This window comes from Protopterus annectens, chromosome 3.part1, assembly GCF_019279795.1.
Source record: "Protopterus annectens isolate FY-2018-M chromosome 3.part1, PAN1.0, whole genome shotgun sequence".
In the NCBI taxonomy this organism is placed as follows: Eukaryota; Metazoa; Chordata; order Ceratodontiformes; family Protopteridae; genus Protopterus; species Protopterus annectens.
The window spans coordinates 1,000,622,662-1,000,642,033 of NC_056732.1; the positions used below are offsets into that span (position 1 = coordinate 1,000,622,662).

Here is a 19,372-nt window from a genome sequence, read left to right on the forward strand (position 1 = left end):
TGCGTGATAAAAGATTAGGGAGTTCTAACCAGTTGAGCTGGGAGAGTGCAGTGCAGTGGTGAGTCTTGTAAGGCTGATTAGTAGCAAACTTGGTGATTTTATTATAGCAGGATTCAAGGTTATTGAACTCATACTTACATAGCTTTGTGAATATTTGAGATCCGTATAGGAGGGTGGAAAGCAGGTGTGACCCAGCAGTGGCTATTCTGGCACACTGAGTGAGGTATGGTTTAGCCCTATAGAGGGTACCATGTTTGGCATGAACTAAAAGAGATATGCTTGTCAAATTTTAGGTAGTCATCTATTGTGACACCTAGCAGTTTAGCCTGGCTAGTAGGTTGTATTATGGTTCCATTTGAGGACAGGATTGTGAGAGGGAACTGTCCAGGTTTGGATAATTTGTTTCTAAAGGCAATAATCTTAGTTTTGTTTGGGTTAAGTATGAGTTGATGTGCACAGAGGTATCTTTCTATGTACTGAAAGGAAGTTTGCATTTTTATTTGAGGTTCTTGTGGTGAGGGGGCTGAGCATATAAGTGTGGAGTCATCAGCGTACTGGACAATGTGACCCAGCTGAGTTACAGAGCTGAGATTGATAGTAAATATGGTAAAGAGGAGGGGGCCAAGAATGGAGCCTTGGGGTATGCCGACTGAGATGGGGAGTAGGGGGGAGAGACTGTTAGCCCATTTAGTGCTTGCTGATGGTTGAAAAAAATAACTGTGCAACGAGGTTAGGGATGCAGTAGTGAGGCCATAAGATGAGAGTCTGTCTAGAAGTAGTTGATGAGAAACAGTGACAAATCGAGAAAAATAGAAGAGACAGAGTAACCTTCATTTATGAGATTGTGAATGGTATTGGTGAAAGATATAAGAGCTGTGCTAGTACTATGTTTAGGACGAAACCCATGCTGAGACAGCAAGTTGAGACTAAGTAGGTGGTATAGGAGTTGTTTGTGGATGCATTTTTCTAATATTTTTGCGAGGGGGGAGAGGATGGCTATGAGACAGTAGTTGGTTAGCTCCCTGGAGCGTCCGCCTTTGTGGAGGGGAATGATGTGTTATAATTTCCAGAGAGGAGGGATGCACCGTTCTGTAACTGAATGATTAATCAAGATAGAAATGGGGTAAGTGACACAGGGAGCTGAAATATTTAGAAATTCATTAGGAAGTAGGTCAGCTGGAAGACAACAGGGTTTAAGCTTGGTGAAGAGTTTTTTTATGTAGTTGGTTTGAATGGTATTAAAAGTGAGGAGGTTGGGGTAGACTGGGATATGAGTAGGAATGGTAAGTGGGTTGGTGCTCTGGGAACCTAATCGGGTGACTATGGATTTAATGAAGTGTAAGTTGAACTGGGTAGCTATAGGGTCAGTGTTATTAGGAGAGACGGGGCAGGGGTAGTGGTATGGCCAGGGCTAAGGAGGCAGTTAATGCTTTATCTCCATTATCTCTTAGACTCCTAATTATCCTTTCTGTCACATGGTCTCTGAGTTCTAACACAGATTTTGCCACTTTCTGTTGCTGGCTAAGTAAGAATACTGTGCTCTGGGATTACTATAAAAATGTTACCCACTATTTTCCTAAACTTGTGTATATTATCCAAATATTCACTTATTTTCTGCTCAGCATACCACAACTGCTCTTCATCTTAATCTGTAAGTCTCCTCCTCCTCTGCAACCTTTTCATTTTTTCAAAGTCCTTCAAAATAGTTTTTCATTGCTTTTCTCCCACATCACTTTCTCAATTACTTCTACTGCATTTTAAAGTCAATTTTCATTTTATCTCACATTCTATTAGCACCTAAGAAACAATTTCTGTCTACTGTAATAACTCTTGAACTTTGCTCATTATCCATTTGTTAAAATCATTTCCTTTTAACAAATATATGTGGTAATGTCAATGTCTTTCTTTTATTTTATGTTTATTTTAGTTATTTGTATCTTTACTGTAGGTCTCATAGGCGCATGGTCAGGTATGCACTTATGAGAGACTGGGTGGGTCTCAAAGCATTCAAAATATATTCTTGCTGCATATATATATATATATATATATATAGATATATATATATATAGATATATAGATATATATATATCATCATATTCTTTCGGCTGTCCCCGTTAGGGCTCGCCACAGATATATATATATATATATATATATATATATATATATATATATATATATATATATATATATATATATATATATATATATATATATATATATATATATATATATATATATATATATATATATATATATATATATATATATATATATATAGATATATATATATAGATATATATATATATATATATATATATATATATATATATATATATATATATATATATATATATATATATATATATATATATATATATATATAGATATATATATATATATATATATAGATATAGATATATAGATATATATAGATATAGATATATATACATACACATATATAATATAATATAATATATATAATATATAATATATACAGGTGTGCTAAGTTTTAGTGAAACAACCAAATATCGATGTTCATAAAGCCGACCAGAAAACATCAACTTTTCTAACGTCAAAATGCTATGCATGCACTAAGCAACAATCTCGGCACATGCAAAACATAAACAAAAAAAAAAAATAGAATAAAACATTGCTAATTATATATACTAATTCCGAGATCACACAATACTGGGGAAAAGGCATATTTTCCAACACCATGAATTTTGCACTCTTTCACACTGGCTGAACATTTTTGTTGACTAAACAGATGTCGCTCAAAGGGGGAGTTGATGGTATTCAGTTCCCCATATATATGTATTGATGGCTTTGCTTTTGGTGTCAGTGATTCACTCCAGTATAAGGCCTACCAGCAAAGCAGGCTTATGCTGGAGTAAGTCACCTACTTCAAGAAGTCTGCTAGAATTGAGCTAAAAGTGTCTATCTAGCTTAGTCCAGTTATTGTATGTAAACTATGTCTGAATTATGGCTACCAAAATAACATTCTCCATACCAAACACTTTTGTATATTTTTTCAAAAAATCTACCCTCTAGTAGTTCTCCTTCTAGTGCCTGGCACATCTTTACTGCTGTAAACTAAATTCCAGTCACAACTTACAAATAAAATACCTGATGGACACTTATTATTTCTCCTATAATTCTAAGCTTCACAAAGTACAGTTGTGTACACTTTCCATAAATGTAGATGTTCGAGTGTATTCACTATTGCAGTCATCACATTTGGGTTATCCCTGCCAGGGTAGCCCTCGGCCGGCCCGAATACCAGAGGCTTAGTATTTCTGCATCAGTTGCTGTCACTTCAGGACTATAGTCAGGTCGTCAGTAGTATAAAGTAAGGCAGCCGATGCCATTACATCAGTTTTTCTTGCCCTAATTGTCAGGAGCCCCCAAGTGGGAGCCAGGATATGGTGGAAGAACCCCAGCAGTTGAAAGTAAATACCAAAAAGTTCCTTGTAAGGAGAGAGAGAGAGAGAGAGAGAGAAGAGGGGGATGGAGGGAGGGAAACCAGGACTGCAACACTGAATACACTTGAACATCTACATTTATAGCAAGTGTACACAACTGTACTATGTTCTTCATGTTTCACTGTTGCAGTCTGAAGTGGAGGAACTCCACTGCTTTTATCTCTGCATTCCCTGTGGCTGCTGTCTGGGGGGGTCTGCTTCCCCGGGGTCTGGGCTGAACTGACCTGGTCGGGGCAGGAAAGGACAAGTGCTTGGAGGGGTAATGCCTGCTGAACCTGGGTGGGTGGACCTGTAGAAAATTCTTAACTGTCTGCATTAATTTAGCTTTTCCTTCCATCTGTTTTAAGACCTCCTCTGCCTCAGTGCCAAATAAGTTGTCTTTGTGCAAGGGTGCATCCAATAATTTAGATTTGACATGGTCTGGCAAGGGCTGTTCCTTAAGCCAAGCATGCCTTCTAAGGACAGAACCAGTGACTGCTGCCCTGCAATAAGCTTCTAGGGCATCAAAACCACAGTGTAAGGAGTGCTTAGCTCTTGTAACTCTTTAGATTCTGCACAAGCAGGAAAGGAAGACACTTTTTGTTTGATGAGTTCCATGGAATGTTGCTGAAAGTTTAGCATATGGAACTGACAATTTAGTGCTCTAATAGCAAGAGTAGCAGAGGTGTATACTTTTTTAACCCATCTGTCTAGTGCTCGGGAATCCCTATCCGAGGGGGTGGGATTCTTAGCAGATGTTGCTTTAATTCATATAGGTCCTTGTGAAATTTCCTCCGGGTCAACAGTAGGATTTTTGAAAATAAATTTGTGTGAGTCAGGGACTCTGCAATACCTGTCAGGGTTTTTGGGAGCAGGAGGGAAGATGTCAGGATTCAAACTGGATTCCAGAAAAACATTGTCCACAACATCCAGGACTGAGGGACTGGCCAGGGGCCTGTGCTGTGGTAGATCTAAGAATTCTCTGAATTCCTTTTTAGACTGAGGGTAGTCCTGACATTCCCATTGGAAATGCTCCCTTAAGGTATGCAGGGTTTCCCCAAAGGAAAAGTCTTCAGGTGGAGAGGCTGAAGGAATGGATTCCTCTGCATCAGAATCCTCATAAGCAGAGAAGGGTTGCATGTCTTCATATTCAGATGCATCAGAGTCATCAGACTCCTGTTCACATAAAACTAGTGGGGACAGATTTATTTTTCTTTTGGAAGGGGTAGCTTAGCTTCCCCTAATCAGCGTGATAAGGTCTTCCGCCATTTTCAGCATTTGAGTCTGAGGCAAGGGAGCAGGTGCCTGAGATTGGGTCGTTGGTTTCTTAGGTGTGGTTCATAACCTGGGCCTTAGAAAGTTGGTAGTTTTCGAAAGAACAGTAGACATGAAGGAAGTTGTCGGTTTGTGTCGAGAATCGGTAGTGTAAAGTATTTCCCTGAGCCGCTCAGCTTCCTGCTCAGCGGCTCAGGACCTATCCATTGTAGAGACAACCACAGGATCCTTAGTCGAAGAAGAGTTTTGCGGCATACCGGACTCCAAAAGGGTCTCAGTAGCGGCCTGTGAATCCACAGAAGTGGGCATCAGGGGCTGTGAAAGCGCCTCACTGAGGACCGGAGAACTGATGACTAGCTTAACAGAAATGTCGTCGGTAGGTTTGGACATGTGCGGTCTGTCTCTGTCTTTATCCTTATGTTTTTTTAGAAGATCTGCTGTCAGATGGCTTACCAAAGCCATATCAGAATTCGAGGACTGTAAGCGAAAAAATCTAGCTACAATAAGGGCCCAACGACGTATAGTTCTGGCATTAAACAAAGCACAAAAGCGACAGTGGGGGACATCATGGTTTGGGCCTAAACAAGTGACACAGTGAGAATGAAAGTCTCGGTGTGGTATTTGCTTTCCAAAGGTGAGACAATTGTTAACTTTTTCTGGCATTGGTTACAGCAAGAAAAAAGGATCCCCAATGGGGTACTTAGCTTTAGAAGACTTCAGCTTTAATTCAGAAGACGAACTCAGGTAGTGGCTGACCAGCACTCATGCGAACTGCTTCTGCTTCAGGCTCGTTGGCAAGAAAGACTGATGTAATGGCATCAGCTGCCTTACTTTATACTACTGATGACCTGACATCAGTCCTGAAGCAACAGCAACCGACGCAGAAATACTAAGCCTCTGGTATTTGGGCCAGCCGAGGGCTACCCTGGCAGGGATAACCCAAATGTGATGACTGCAACAGTGAAACACGAAGAACATCTATGGTCACAGGGTGAATATAAATACCTGCCAAGGTAAACCTTTTTTCCTGCCAATATCCCTTCATTACAACAAATTATTCTATTCTTGTCTTTTTTTTTTTCATCTCCTACCACAAGTGGAGCTATTCTTTATGTCAATATAATTACATCAATTTTCCTTTGTCCCATCTTTGTTATGTCTAAGAAAGCCTTTTCAGCTGCATAACCCAATTTTGTGATGCTGTACAGGCTCCCATGTATCACTTCTTACAGCCTTGTCTTCTTCCAGCACAGCCTAGAGTTCTTCCTTAAACAAAGGATTGTCACCACAAGAAAAACATTCTTCTGTGCTAGCATCAAGATCAGAAACCCTCCTCCTCCTCCAGAATAGGAAGAGTTATACAGTGTGCTAACCAATCTCCCTCTACATTGTCTTTTCTAAAAACAGAGCATAAACCTTCTGTAACAGATGAAATCAAATAAAATTAAATAAATCTGGATGTAGTGACCATGTATAACTGTTTGAGTTACAGATGAATAGCCAAATACAATCTTTAATTATATGTGCTCCCCTGATACAAAAATAACTTTTTTAAAATTACAATAAAGTGTCTTTTTTTTTTTTTTTTTTTTTTTTTTTTTTGAGGTAAAGTAAGTGGAGTGGACAGATACCCATTTTCAGCACAACCTGTTACAGTTATTGCGGAATAATAAACAACATAATAGATAGAATTGTTGTTCAGTTTTGAAACAGAAATGCATTGCAATAGTAGGAATATTTAAAAGTAGTTTTAGCAGCAACAGCAGTAGTAGTACTAGTAGTACCAGCAGTGCCAAAAGCAGCAGAGGTAGTAATAGTAGTACTAGCAGCAGTAATATTTGCAGTAGTAGTAGCAGTAACAGCAACAGTAGTAATAGTACTACCAGCAGTAGCAGATGTAGCAGCAGTAGCAGAAGTACCAGGGGAAGCATTATTGGTACTAGTAGCAGCAGTAATAGTTGCAGCAGTAGCAGCAGTAACAGCAACAGTAGTAATAGTACTACCAGCAGTAGCAGATGTAGCAGCAGTAGCAGAAGTACCAGGAGAAGCATTAGTGGTACTAGCAGCAGCAGTAATAGTTGCAGCAGTAGTAGCAGTAACAGCAACAGTAGTAATAGTACTAGCAGCAGAAGTAGATGTAGCAGCAGTAGCAGAAGTACCAGGAGAAGCATTATTGGTACTAGCAGCAGCAGTAATAGTTGCAGTAGTAGTAGCAGTAACAGCAACAGTAGTAATAGTACTACCAGCAGTAGCAGATGTAGCAGCAGTAGCAGAAGTACCAGGAGAAGCATTAGTGGTACTAGCAGCAGCAGCAACAGTTGCAGCAGTAGTAGCAGTAACAACAACAGTAGTAATAGTACTACCAGCAGTAGCAGATGTAGCAGCAGTAGCAGAAGTACCAGGAGAAGCATTAGTGGTACCAGCAGCAGCAGTAACAGTTGCAGCAGTAGTAGCAGTAACAACAACAGTAGTAATAGTACTACCAGCAGTAGCACATGTAGCAGCAGTAGCAGAAGTACCAGGAGAAGCATTGGTGGTACTAGTGGCAGCAGAAGTTGCAGCAGTAGTAGCAGTAACAGCAACAGTAGTAATAGTACTACCAGCAGTAGCAGAAGTACCAGGAGAAGCATTAGTGGTACTAGAAGCAGCAGAAGTTGCAGCAGTAGTAGGAGTAACAGCAACAGTAGTTATAGTACTACCAGCAGTAGCAGATGTAGCAGCAGTAGCAGAAGTACCAGGAGAAGCATTAGTGGTATTAGTAGCAGCAGAAGTTCCAGCAGTAGTCAATTTATGATTTGTATTGTATCATCTACCCAAAGCAGGTGAAAGCCAATATACGGCTGAACATACTGAAGAACATCAGTGCGTTTTGCTGGTTGGTGGAAGCATCTGCAAATGTCTTAGTCACAAAACAATGATTTTAATCTGGTTTCACTACTGAAACCTAAATACTAAAAGTCCAACATACATACCACAGTCTATAGTCAAAGACCACTTCACCTGCGTCCAACCCCCCCCCCAACCCACAAACGTATGCATACCATCTCTAAGGGCACATCAAATCAACGAAGGGCGAAATTTCACAAAACAAATCTCTGCCAGAATACAGTTGGAAATCACACTGGCAGGGATTTCCCATGGAAAAGGGCAATCAACATTCTCATCCTCAGCCTGATGCTTGTAGAAAAGTATTTCAGTGATGTGTAGTATACAGTATGTAGTGATATACCTTTTAATCTAGCTGTGTAATGGTGCACCTGATTTGAAGAGAAAAGGAGTTCTACGTTTTGACTTAAGACAAATTTGTTCTGCTATTTCCCCCCATTTCAAATGTATAAAACTTAAATAAATACATAAATAAATAAAAATGCAGAGGTAGGACTATACAATTTGAAATTTGATTTGCTGCTATGGAGTTAAAACTGGCCTTTTTTTTGGCTGTAGCAGGGATAACAGTGTTAAATCTTATACTTGTGATAATGAATCAGAATTTCATCATATACATCACTGTTAATGTACTAAAGTTCCAAGCAGAACAGATATATATATATATATATATATATATATATATATATATATATATATATTTTTTTTTTTGGTATGTAATTTGGGGAATGCTGTACAAATTACCAATGTACCTTATCTGATATCAGTAGCTGCTTTCTCTCTCTACAGCCCAATTTATTTATTTTTATTTACTTTTTTCCTTTCATTCATCATACCAAGATTATGGCCTGTTTCCAGGAATGACTCAAGAAGGTGTTTAGACAGGCTGGAGAAAATTTGTTCAGAAAGCTGTGTACATAGAGCTTTTTTCCATGGGCATCTCCTGAAAAAGTGCTCTTGCCTAGTTGAACTTTCTAGGTTACTCAACATAAATAAATACTAATCGGTAAAGCTGAAAGAAAGGAAAACAGGGTATCTTTTTCTGAGGTGTGTGTGCAGTTTATTCTGGACAATTATGTAGAGTAGCTGTGGCTAAGAAAGGTCTAACTATACTATTGATGTCATTTTATTTATTTATTTATTTACTTATTTATTTGATGTTGAGGGAAATAAAAACAGTTGAAGATGTATGACAATTGCCCTTTCAGAAGTGAAATGTGGTTGAATAGGTACGCCCTCACTGTTTTTTGATGCTGGACAGCCCCTAAAAGCTATGTTCTAGGGTTAGTTAACCTGTCAAGCATAGACATACTAATAAAGAATGATTCACAACATCAGAGTACACATCCTGCAAAGGAAAGAAACAAAGCAATGTACAGGTAGGAAGGGTTTTCCTGTGCTGCAAAACTTAGTACTGCTATCTTCAACATTTAACACCAGTTTAGTTCACAGGTAAAAAAAATATCCAAACAAGCAGAAGATGCATGTTTTCACAACATTAACAATCAGAAAAAGTTAACACACATCATTTTAGTAAGACAGATTGACTCAATGCCCCAACTGAAAAATAAATGTTTCTGGTATATATGTAAAATATCAAAGAACTGCATAATATCAGAAATAAATGTTTTACTTGGTTTACAAGGCATAGGATACACATGCTGTTTAAAGCATGTGTTTAAAGCATAAACCTCCTACACACTATTTCCTGGCCTGGAAACAATTAATGCTGTGCTGTCATTTAATAAGGCTGAGAAAGCAAACTCAAATGTCATATCAGTTTTGCATTTACAAGTGTCTAGAGATTAGTCTGAGTGGGATGAAAATATACTGAGAACATAATGTCTCAATTGGAGCTGCTGCTGAAATCCAAAACATTTTCTATTTTACTTATCAATGAAGATGAAGGATGCATGAGTCTGAAAGCTCTAGAAATGCTCAACAATTTATTAATTACATAGAATAGACTCAACAGAGTATTTGTACATACTTGCTGGTTTTGAGCTCATCTCCTTAATTGGGCTTATAGTCAAAGACCACTTCACCTGCTGCATTTGATCATTTAAAGATTTCTGGTGTTAGCCACACAGTTTACACCAGCTGGTTTGCAAAAGGACCACTTTCAGCCATAAGCCAAGCATATTGTAAAGTCAGGTGTACAAGTATACAGAACATGGCATTTACAGAATTAATGGGATATTAGATATAGTTTATCTGTTAAAGTGAAAAATGTATATACTGCACATCTCACTATTTCTAGTATACTACAATGCAGCATGCAGCTATGAAGATCGGCATCTAAACTACTTCTAGAGCACCATCAGGCTAGCACAGCCTTTCCCAAGCAGAGGAAGAAATCCTTGGAAGCTTGGTCTAGCGATACCGGCTGTAGACCCTGGACTTTTTTGACTGGTGTATCCTCATGACACATGAAATGCTGACATGGCAATAACTGCTCTGATACTGCACAAAATGCTAATACAGAGCCAGGGTTTCTTAAATGAAAATGTTTTGCTACTCAGGTGTATGATATTTGCTTAAAAGCAGCTTGCACAAAATCATCTCGTGCAAATGCAGTTTTGGATGCAGTGATAAAATTGGTTCCAGGACTGCATGTCAAAAGCCATCTCATTCACTATAAAGCCCACTGAATGACATTTGCTGACCATGTAGCTCACTGATGTGGATGTTACATGCACACAGTGGGTAGCGTGGAAAACACAAACAAGGAAACAACCAGAAAACTGTAGGAAACACTCAGTAATGGAGGATCAGGTTGCTACAGACCTAGAAACATTCCTTCTGCTATGGTCCTGCATCCCCTGCTACTGACAGCTAACAGCCTATCTATTACAGAAAAGAATCAAGTTACATGAGGACTGATGGGGTTAATGTATTACTTAGATGGTGCCTACAAGAAGTGAGTATTTTTATTTACTGATTAACAATCAATTATAATACTGTCATGATGCTAACCGTTAATTTTTTGGAACTACAGCAGAGTTTTATGGACTTAGCAATGGGTCTATATTAAAAGACCGAAAAGGTGTTTCAGCGAACACCTCTTGGTCGACACGTAATGAGCAAATGCACTACAGCGCAAATGCTCAAAACAGAGATTTCTTTCCCTGGGAAAGAAATCACTTGTAGTGCGATCTCAGAGTTGGTATATTTAGTTAGGGTGTATGGGGAGCACAGCCCCCACATTGGGGGGTGTGGGGGGGGTGAAGCCCACCACGTTGTTATGTTTTAAAGTGTGTGTGTGTGTGTGTGTGTGTGTGTGTGTGTGTGTGTGTGTGTGTGTATGTGTGTGTGCTAGCAGTTTCTTTCCCAGGGAAAGAAACCGCTGTTTTGAGCGTTCGCGCTTTAGTGTGTTCGCTCATTACATGTCGACCAAGAGGTGTTCGCTGAAACACCTCTACGGTCTTTTAATATAGACCCCTTAGCAATTACTTAGCAATGTCACTCTTCAGAAATGTTCAAGTGTTAATCTGTGTTACCTTATTATATTGTTTGGTTATTTTTCAATAAATGATTTTATATATTTAGTTTAATGTGTGGGGACTAATCAACAAATAAGTGGGTTGAACCAATGAAACATACAGCTGAGATATAGCATCTCCAGGAAAGTAAAGGTTCCCCAAAGCATGTTACACTGTTCAACAGTTTCTGGAATGACACATTTTTTATTTTTAATAGGCAGCCCAAGGTAGAAGTAGTGATCTTGCCAACTGAATATTAAGTCCAGTGATACAGACGGAAGGTGGAGATTGGCAATGTATAACAAACTGTAGAGTTCATTAATAATGCGTTGCATACATACAGATATAATTTAGGCTCACCAAAGTTATTTGCTGAGCTGTTCAGTATATTAGAAGCCTTAGGTGGGAAAGTCATCCCTATTCTAAGAGCAGAAGACTTCAGCAACCTCCCTAATTCAACAGGGAGATGGGATGGTTTCATGATCTAACAATCACTCTCAGAAAATGAGTCTCCTTGTTAAGGCTGATCCATAACCTTTGGATATGTAGAGAGTTCTGCATAATCATGATGAGGAATTCATGAACGCCTAATGAATTATTGTAGTACAAGTCATCACAAATAATCAAAACAATGACTTTTAACATGCCATTTTTCCTCTTTCTCATAGCCTGTTTGACCTAGAATTTTATTATATAAGTTTGTGAATGAACAGGTACCTTCCCCACTACATCCAAGACAAAATTAATTTTCTGTGAGACAGTGACACATTTAAACTTAGCATTTCAATGAGTTACAGCCACAATAAGCTGTCATTTAATATTTCATTATGAATCCACAGTTCCTATTTGCCACATCAGATAAATTGAGTTGCATAGACTAGACATCTGGTAGTTATCTGGAAAACTAGTGCTAGCAGTCCATGCAGCAAAGATTATTGCATCCCATGAAATCAATCATGCTATAGCGACCACCCATTTTACCCTATTCAGCATATGAAATAAATACAAACCTAGTGGATTGGCTCCACTTACTTTTAAAGGAAGTTGATGTTTTGGACAATATTAGTGGAGGCATGTAGTACTTTATGCAGAAAATTACATATTGCGTAATTTCCAGTAACGGTCTGTTAGAATTCCCTGAAAATGGAATTGCAAAGCTGCTATATGCCACACATAAGTGTGGGAAAACTATACATTTTCCAGATCAAACAGCCAGTTAACACTATTGCTATGCTTGTAGAAAGAGCAGGTTTCAGAACTAAACCCCAGTGAAACATATATACTCGCACATAAGTAAGCTGGCCAGTCTGACCAAGTCATGGAGAGCTCAAATATATTTAGAAAGGGCTAACACCAATGATCCCCAGACTCCTAATTTCATTAGTTTCTGTTTTCCTATCTTTGGATTGGCAGTAGGAGTCAACTTGATAAGTGCATGGTATGTGATTATAAAAACAAAGTACTTTGTTGTGTGTGTATTTAATGATCAAAGCATTTACCCACAGTTCTAAAATTCCAACAAGCTAAGGGGTCACCTAGTCCTTTCCCTTTGGTGGCAAATACAGAGAATTAACTAAAAACTTTTCTCTAGTATGTCCATTCTTCAATCCGATCTTTCAAAGCAAATTATAAAGTGTGATTTTTTAAGAGGAAACTGTCACGCGTGGTCCCAACTAAAAACTACTAATTATCGAACTGCAGCCTCATTAAATGAACAGACTCATACGCTGCTCAGCTTACATCTGAATGCAAATAAATCTACAGGCAAATGTTGGCAGATGAAAGTCCAAATTAACTCAAACCTATAAAAAAATACACCTACATGCAACTCTAAAATTCATCAATCACCTGCAAAAATAATTTGACATTCACCAAAACGGACTAGTGGAGATATTTCTAACAAAAGGCATCAACATCAGTTTGGGACACTGACATGTGAAGCATATCTGCAACCCATAATCATTTTATATTAGGCTCTTCTGGGCAACAACCTACTAACTTCAGGTTCTTAAAGTTTATTCTGTCTTATAAGTACACAATTCCAATTTCTTCTCATGCATGCATATTTAATGTACATTTTAGCATTGTTCTGCTGTCTCTGGTAATTGGAAAGTATTTTTAAATTGTACATGCAGTTGTTCTGAAACCAATTCCTAGTTCCTTATCTTTCTAAATGTCAGATAAGAATGTCTCGAGAAGTATATACCATTTGATACTTCAGGTGAAATTGCTATGACACTGCTCCTGCTACTTCAAGGTATTTTACACTTTAGGATTCTTCTAATAGAAAACAAATGTAGAAACTCACAGTAGATGGAGTGCCAGGGACATTTCACTCAGGATTAAATCACCCCAGGATTCCACAGAAGCATATGCCTGTGCCAAGTTCAGTGGGGAATCATGACTATTAGTGGAAATGGGGGCTGGATAACATTAGAAATAGGGATAGCCTTTGCACTGATAATTAGGGATAGAAGTGTCTATATGTCTGACAGTTACTGCAGAGGACTAACGCTTTCTCTTGTTAATAAACTCTTACAAGGATACAGGGTTTGAATCTTCCCACTTTCATTTGCCCATTATGTGCTTTTGAGCAAATCACTTAATCAGACTGTGTTTTGAGGAAACTGGGAATTTGGGCTAGGGTCTTTAATTGCCTCCTGAACTACATGCCTAGTAACTATCTCTGAACCTTTTAAGTAAGGTTATACCTAAAGTTGAAAACGTGTTCCAGGAGTTTAGCATGACTGGGAGATCCTTTTATGTAAGGTTATACCTACAGCTAAATCTGAAAAACGTGCTCCAGGAGTTTAGCGTGATTGGGAGAACCTTTTAAGTAAGGTCATACCTACAGCTGAATCTGAAAAATGTGCTCCAGCAGTTTAGCGTGATTACAGGGTGGAGCAGAATTTCAGTGCAGACCTTTCTGAAATCTAGGATGAGAACATTTGTGCTAATGTTAAAACTGTAGCAGTCCTGAACTGGAACTCCTTTATGATAACTAGTAACCTAGTGGGATAAAAGTGCCAGTAAAGAAATTGAGGTGGGAACCTAATTTTATTTAGCAAAGTGTTTATTTTTGTTTCACAATTCCAGATTTGCTTCTTTTGCAGCCAATCTTGCCAAATCCCTGTCTACAACTTGGTTTACAGGTTGTAAGAGCTCTGGGATATCTACAGTGGAGCATCAGAACACTATCTCAGCTAGTTAGTAGAAAGAGCCAGACCAGTAAATCAGTGAAATAGTTATAGAAAAAGAATTCTATGGCACATGGGGTGGGTGGCATCTGTGAGAGAGTGGATGCCATTTTTTTGTTTCTTTCAAAGAGAACAATAAAAAAAACAAAGTAAAAAAACCTTAAAAGGTCAGGAAATAAACCATACTGAAGTTGGCCCATTGTCTGTGCTTTGTCTTGTAAATGAAACATTTCGGCAGACTATTATCTTTATTAGCATTTAACATATAAGTGAACCAAAAAATATTTGAGCCATAGACTAGTTACAGTAAATCAAAATAAAAAGTAAACTATGTAAAATAAAATATCCATTTAACTTGCTTTTCACTTAAATACAATTTTATCACATAATAATGCTACAGTTGTTAGCAACTAAAGTCCAGCTGAGAACCCTGGATGATGTGGGACAGCAGTTATGTCACAACAATTTGCCAAACCAGAAATCTATTACATGTTTATTTATTTTATTTATTTATTTATTTACATTTGTTGACCGGGAGTGTCCGACTGGACATAGGTCCATTTTCAGCAGAGGCCCGGGGTGAAAAACTCCACAGTTAAAATAAACAGACAGTACTTACATTGGATTACATAGTGATTAACAATTTAACATAGCAATTAATTACAAACATATTTACAGATGAAGAACATAGTACATCAGTAGGCAACTAGAGTCCTTATCTGTGAAGTACATAACAGACATTAACACATGTTAAGCACATTTAAGCTGGAAGTCCAAAATGTTAATGGCTGACAGAGGTGTAGCTAGCTATTCTAGTACTCAGTGATATCCCTTAGTCTGGCACTCCTGTCAATTGTAAGCTGAGGAGCAAAAAAGCAAAAAAAAAAAAAAATCAGACTTTCTGCTCATGGAGGCTGCCCGTTTCTCCCGACCACTAATGTGACAGAGATAACAACAGGTCTAACTTTCAAAAGAATATCAATTAGCGGCTTAATGAGTTGTGTGCAAATGTGTTCATTTTGATTCAGTATCAGTACACTATGAAATATAATGCATCTGAAAAAGCAGACACAAGCAAGCTTGCGCAATGACAATAGCGAACAAAATGAAAATGAGAGCAAGTGAACCAAAAAAAATTCTTGAACGTATAAACAAAGGTATGGCATCTAGGTCCAAGGAAATAATTATTCTTCTGTATCTGGCATTCATTAGACCTGGCAATGAGTACAATGCCCTCTTTGGTATGTCCTAACCAGGCATATCCAAACACTGGAATATCCACAAAGTTCCCTCAGTAAAAGAATACAGGAAGTAAGTAACATGTCCTCTGCAGACCGCCTCAAGGCCCTATGCCTGAATTCTGTGCCCTACAGGCTGTTGATGGAAGATCTATAGCTAGCATACAAGGCATTGTCAGACCTGACTCTGATGGACCTCCTGCATGTCCGCAAAACAAATAGCACCAGAATTATCCATTATAAAGGCTTAAACTTTGCTTGTGATATAAATAGGATCTGCTGGGGAGATAGGTATGTAACCCAGAGACTAATCTCTGAAACAGGCTTCCCATCCATGTGAAGCAGAGTTCCTCCCTAACCCAATTTTATTTATTTATTTATTTAATGTTTTTAATTTATTTTACATTTGTTGACTGGGCTAGTCTAACTGGATACATGTCCATTTTCAGTAAAAGCCCAGGGAGAAAAGCTCCAGGAAAACATACAAAAAATGAATAAGCTTTACAAAGTAAAACACAACCATTGTTACATAAACATTATAACAAAATAACAAAAATTAATTAAATCAATTTTTTTTCAATAGTTGTACATAGTTATACTACTCAAAGTAAACAATAACAATAATATACATATAAAGATAGATTTGTATGCAGAACATAGTATATAGAGGTATTGTAGGGAAGATTGTAGTGGGTGTAGGCTGAAAATAAGAGTAAAGTAAAAGAGTTAGTCAGGGTTGGTACAGGAGCATAACCAGTGGTTATTGAGAAATAGTTTTAGATTCCTTTTAAAAAGTGGCAGTGAGGTCTGAGATGTAAGGTCAGATGATAGTTGATTCCATACTTTTCTGACAGAGTTAGAGAACAAGGAGTCGCCTGCTGAGTTTTTTGATTTGGTCGTATTAATCAACATTTTGTTTGAGGAGTGTAGGTTCTTGAGATTATTATATGGTTTAATGAGACTAAAGAGTATAGGAGTGGTGCCGTGTTGATACAGGGTCTTATGGGTTATTGTAAGTTGGTGAAATCGAAGCTGGTTAAGAAATTCTAACCAACCTAGTTGTTTTAGATTCAGACAGTGATGAGTTCTAAAAGGAGAGCTGGTAGAAAATCTAGCAATATTATTATATGATATAGCTAGTTTGTTGAGGTTGTTTTTAGAGACGTTGGTGTATATGGGAGAAGCACAGAGTAGGGTTGAGATTAAGTGAGTTCTGGCTATAGCGGTCCTATTGTACAACTGAATGGGGAACAAGAAATTCATCCCTTGTTTGACACCTATGTCTCTAATGGACACATGCAGCCTATAAAAGGTTCATCTCCAGGTCCCTATTTGTAAATGTTTCACCTCCCAAGCCCCTACTTACACTTATCTAGGGTACCAGAACTTGTCAGAGATTTGAGATGCATGGCTAGGTTGAAAAGGCCCGTATGGTCGTTAGCCTAGTAAACACCTATGCACAAGCAAACAGTATTATATACAACCGTGTAGGAACAACTCATCCCAAAGACCAAAAGCATTGCACCATATTACAGTGTGTACTTAAAAAAAGCAAGCAGAGGAACCTCTGAATAAATGGTTTCCTTCTCAGATGACACTGGAAAATGGATTAAAGTGAAATTGTTATAGTCCTGGTCATATTCACAAAGTAATGATTTATTATGGTAGCACAGTAACCTTTATATTCAAACAAATATTGCATGTTTAATGCCTTCACCTGCTAAAGATATTTTGTTGTTCTCTTTCATACTTTACATTTGCAGTTGCAGTTTTCTTTGTCACACACATATTTTACTGCACTGTTTTCTTAAGTTTGCTAACGTTAGAAGGCTTACCACATCACCACAGATAAGCACATGAAGTGTTGCAGTTCCTACATCTATGTCAGATTGCATGTAACAAACAAGAAGGTGGACAGGGGGCAGTGGAGTATAAGACATTCTTACTACATGTGGCACTGTTTATTAAGTGGCCTCTCCATGAAAAAATATTCAGGTGGAGAAGATACAGGACTTATTTTTCTTACCTTGCGATAACTGGTAACGCGCCTGCTGAGGTGATCTGACTTTTGCTGGCATATAATGCTGAGTTTATTATGAATGTCTGCAGGAATAACTTCATTCAGGAAGTCAAGGGAGTTGCACTGCTGTACAAACTGTTCATCACTTTTAGCCAAAACTTCGAGAATCTATAAAACATTAATAATGCACGTTAGCAGCATCACTATATCAGTAGATACTTCTATACGGATTAATAAGAAAATAACAGTGAATCGCTACTTATACTACAGATAAAAGGAAACATAATACTTTTGTAGTTTTGTGGACTCAAAACATTAGCCTAACAAACAGATGAAATCACTGTCCTTAATCAACTGCCATAAAGTTTGTTCCAACAATATTAGGCCTACAAAGTTATTTCAGAACTAATGCTAAAGAAATCTAGGTGGTCTTAAGGATGGCAAAATGCTTCAGCAGTCAACAGCAGGATTCAATGTGGCAGTCATACCTTTCAACCTCTGAGTTTGAGAAATCTGGACAGAGCCAGAAAGAACAGCTGTGATTATTCCCTGGAGATACTTCACGTGCAATTAACCGTTGGTAGGACACCTATTCAAGTCATTGCCAGCTACAGGACCCCCTCCATGAATCAGCATACCCATCTGCCTATTTGCATCTACTTGATTTTATCAAGATACGTCCAAACACCATGATTTTGGGCAACTTTAACTACCCACTACCCATCCATTGACTGGGTAAATCATTCGTGCTCAAACTCACTTGCCCAAAGGTTTCTTGACTTTGTTAACTCCAATATCCTTGACTAGCTGGTTGACCCCCACAAGGGGTGCCAACATCATGGATCTGGTGCTTACCAATATGGCAGACCACTGTGGCATCCCCCAATGTAAGGTCCTCCCTGGTGAGATCAGACCACAAATCTGTCTCATTCAAAGTAACTATCACACCTGACCCCCCCCCCCCCCAGCAGCAACTAAACTAAAAAACTTCTTCAAAGCAGATTATAACCTTTAATGGGATGGTTTAAATAGCTTCACTGCATCTCCTGCTTCAGATGGAACTGACAACTATGCCAAACTGTGCACTGGTGCTTTATACGTACACCTGTATACCTGCATTGACTCGGATGTGCCTGATATAACCAAAACAAGCTCCTCAAGGAAGAGCATACCTGCCTGGTGCACAACCGCCATTAACAGGCTTTACAATAACTGGAAGAAAGTGCTAAGAGTAAGAGGGAGCGAGCCCTCCTAAACTGGAAACACTCCCTCCTCAGCTTAAACAAGCAAATAATACTTCTTGTGAAGTCCTCCAAAGCAAACTACGAGTCCAAATTTGCTTCGCCAACAAAGGACAACCACAAGGCATTCTATAGTTACATCTTTAACCTAAAAGGAAAGGCCCAGATTTGTGCTGAACTGGTAGTTAATGACACCACATATATTGAACCTATGGACATAGCTAACCTGTTGGCCGACAAGTTCTGTGAAAACTTCACTCCCCTGTTCCCACCACAGTCATGCTCCATGACATTCCTACCACCTGTACCCTACCTTATATCTCTAAAGAGCAGGTTGTAAATACCCTCCTTCCACCTGTACCCTACCTTATATCTCTAAAGAGCAGGTTGTAAATACCCTCTCTAAGGCCAAAAACACAGTGTCTATGTGACGTGATAACATCCCCAGGCTGTGTCCTACATGGGCTCCAACATGAATTAGCAACACCGTTGGTTACTTTTTTCAATCATAGTCTAAGCACCAGCTTCATAGCAGCTGAATGGAAAACAGACACCATTATTTCCTTGCACAA

General features: G+C 38.4%; 1 protein-coding gene across 1 annotated transcript in view; it reads right to left on the reverse strand.

Annotated features, from left to right (window-relative positions):
* The window catches only part of PREX2 (phosphatidylinositol-3,4,5-trisphosphate dependent Rac exchange factor 2), a 1,787,099-nt gene that overhangs the window by 705,064 nt on the left and 1,062,663 nt on the right, over positions 1 to 19,372 (reverse strand). Inside the window, exon 24 of the mRNA XM_044066265.1 lies at positions 17,566 to 17,727. Coding sequence (XP_043922200.1) covers positions 17,566 to 17,727 — 162 coding nt within the window. The remainder of the gene's footprint in view (positions 1 to 17,565; positions 17,728 to 19,372) is intronic.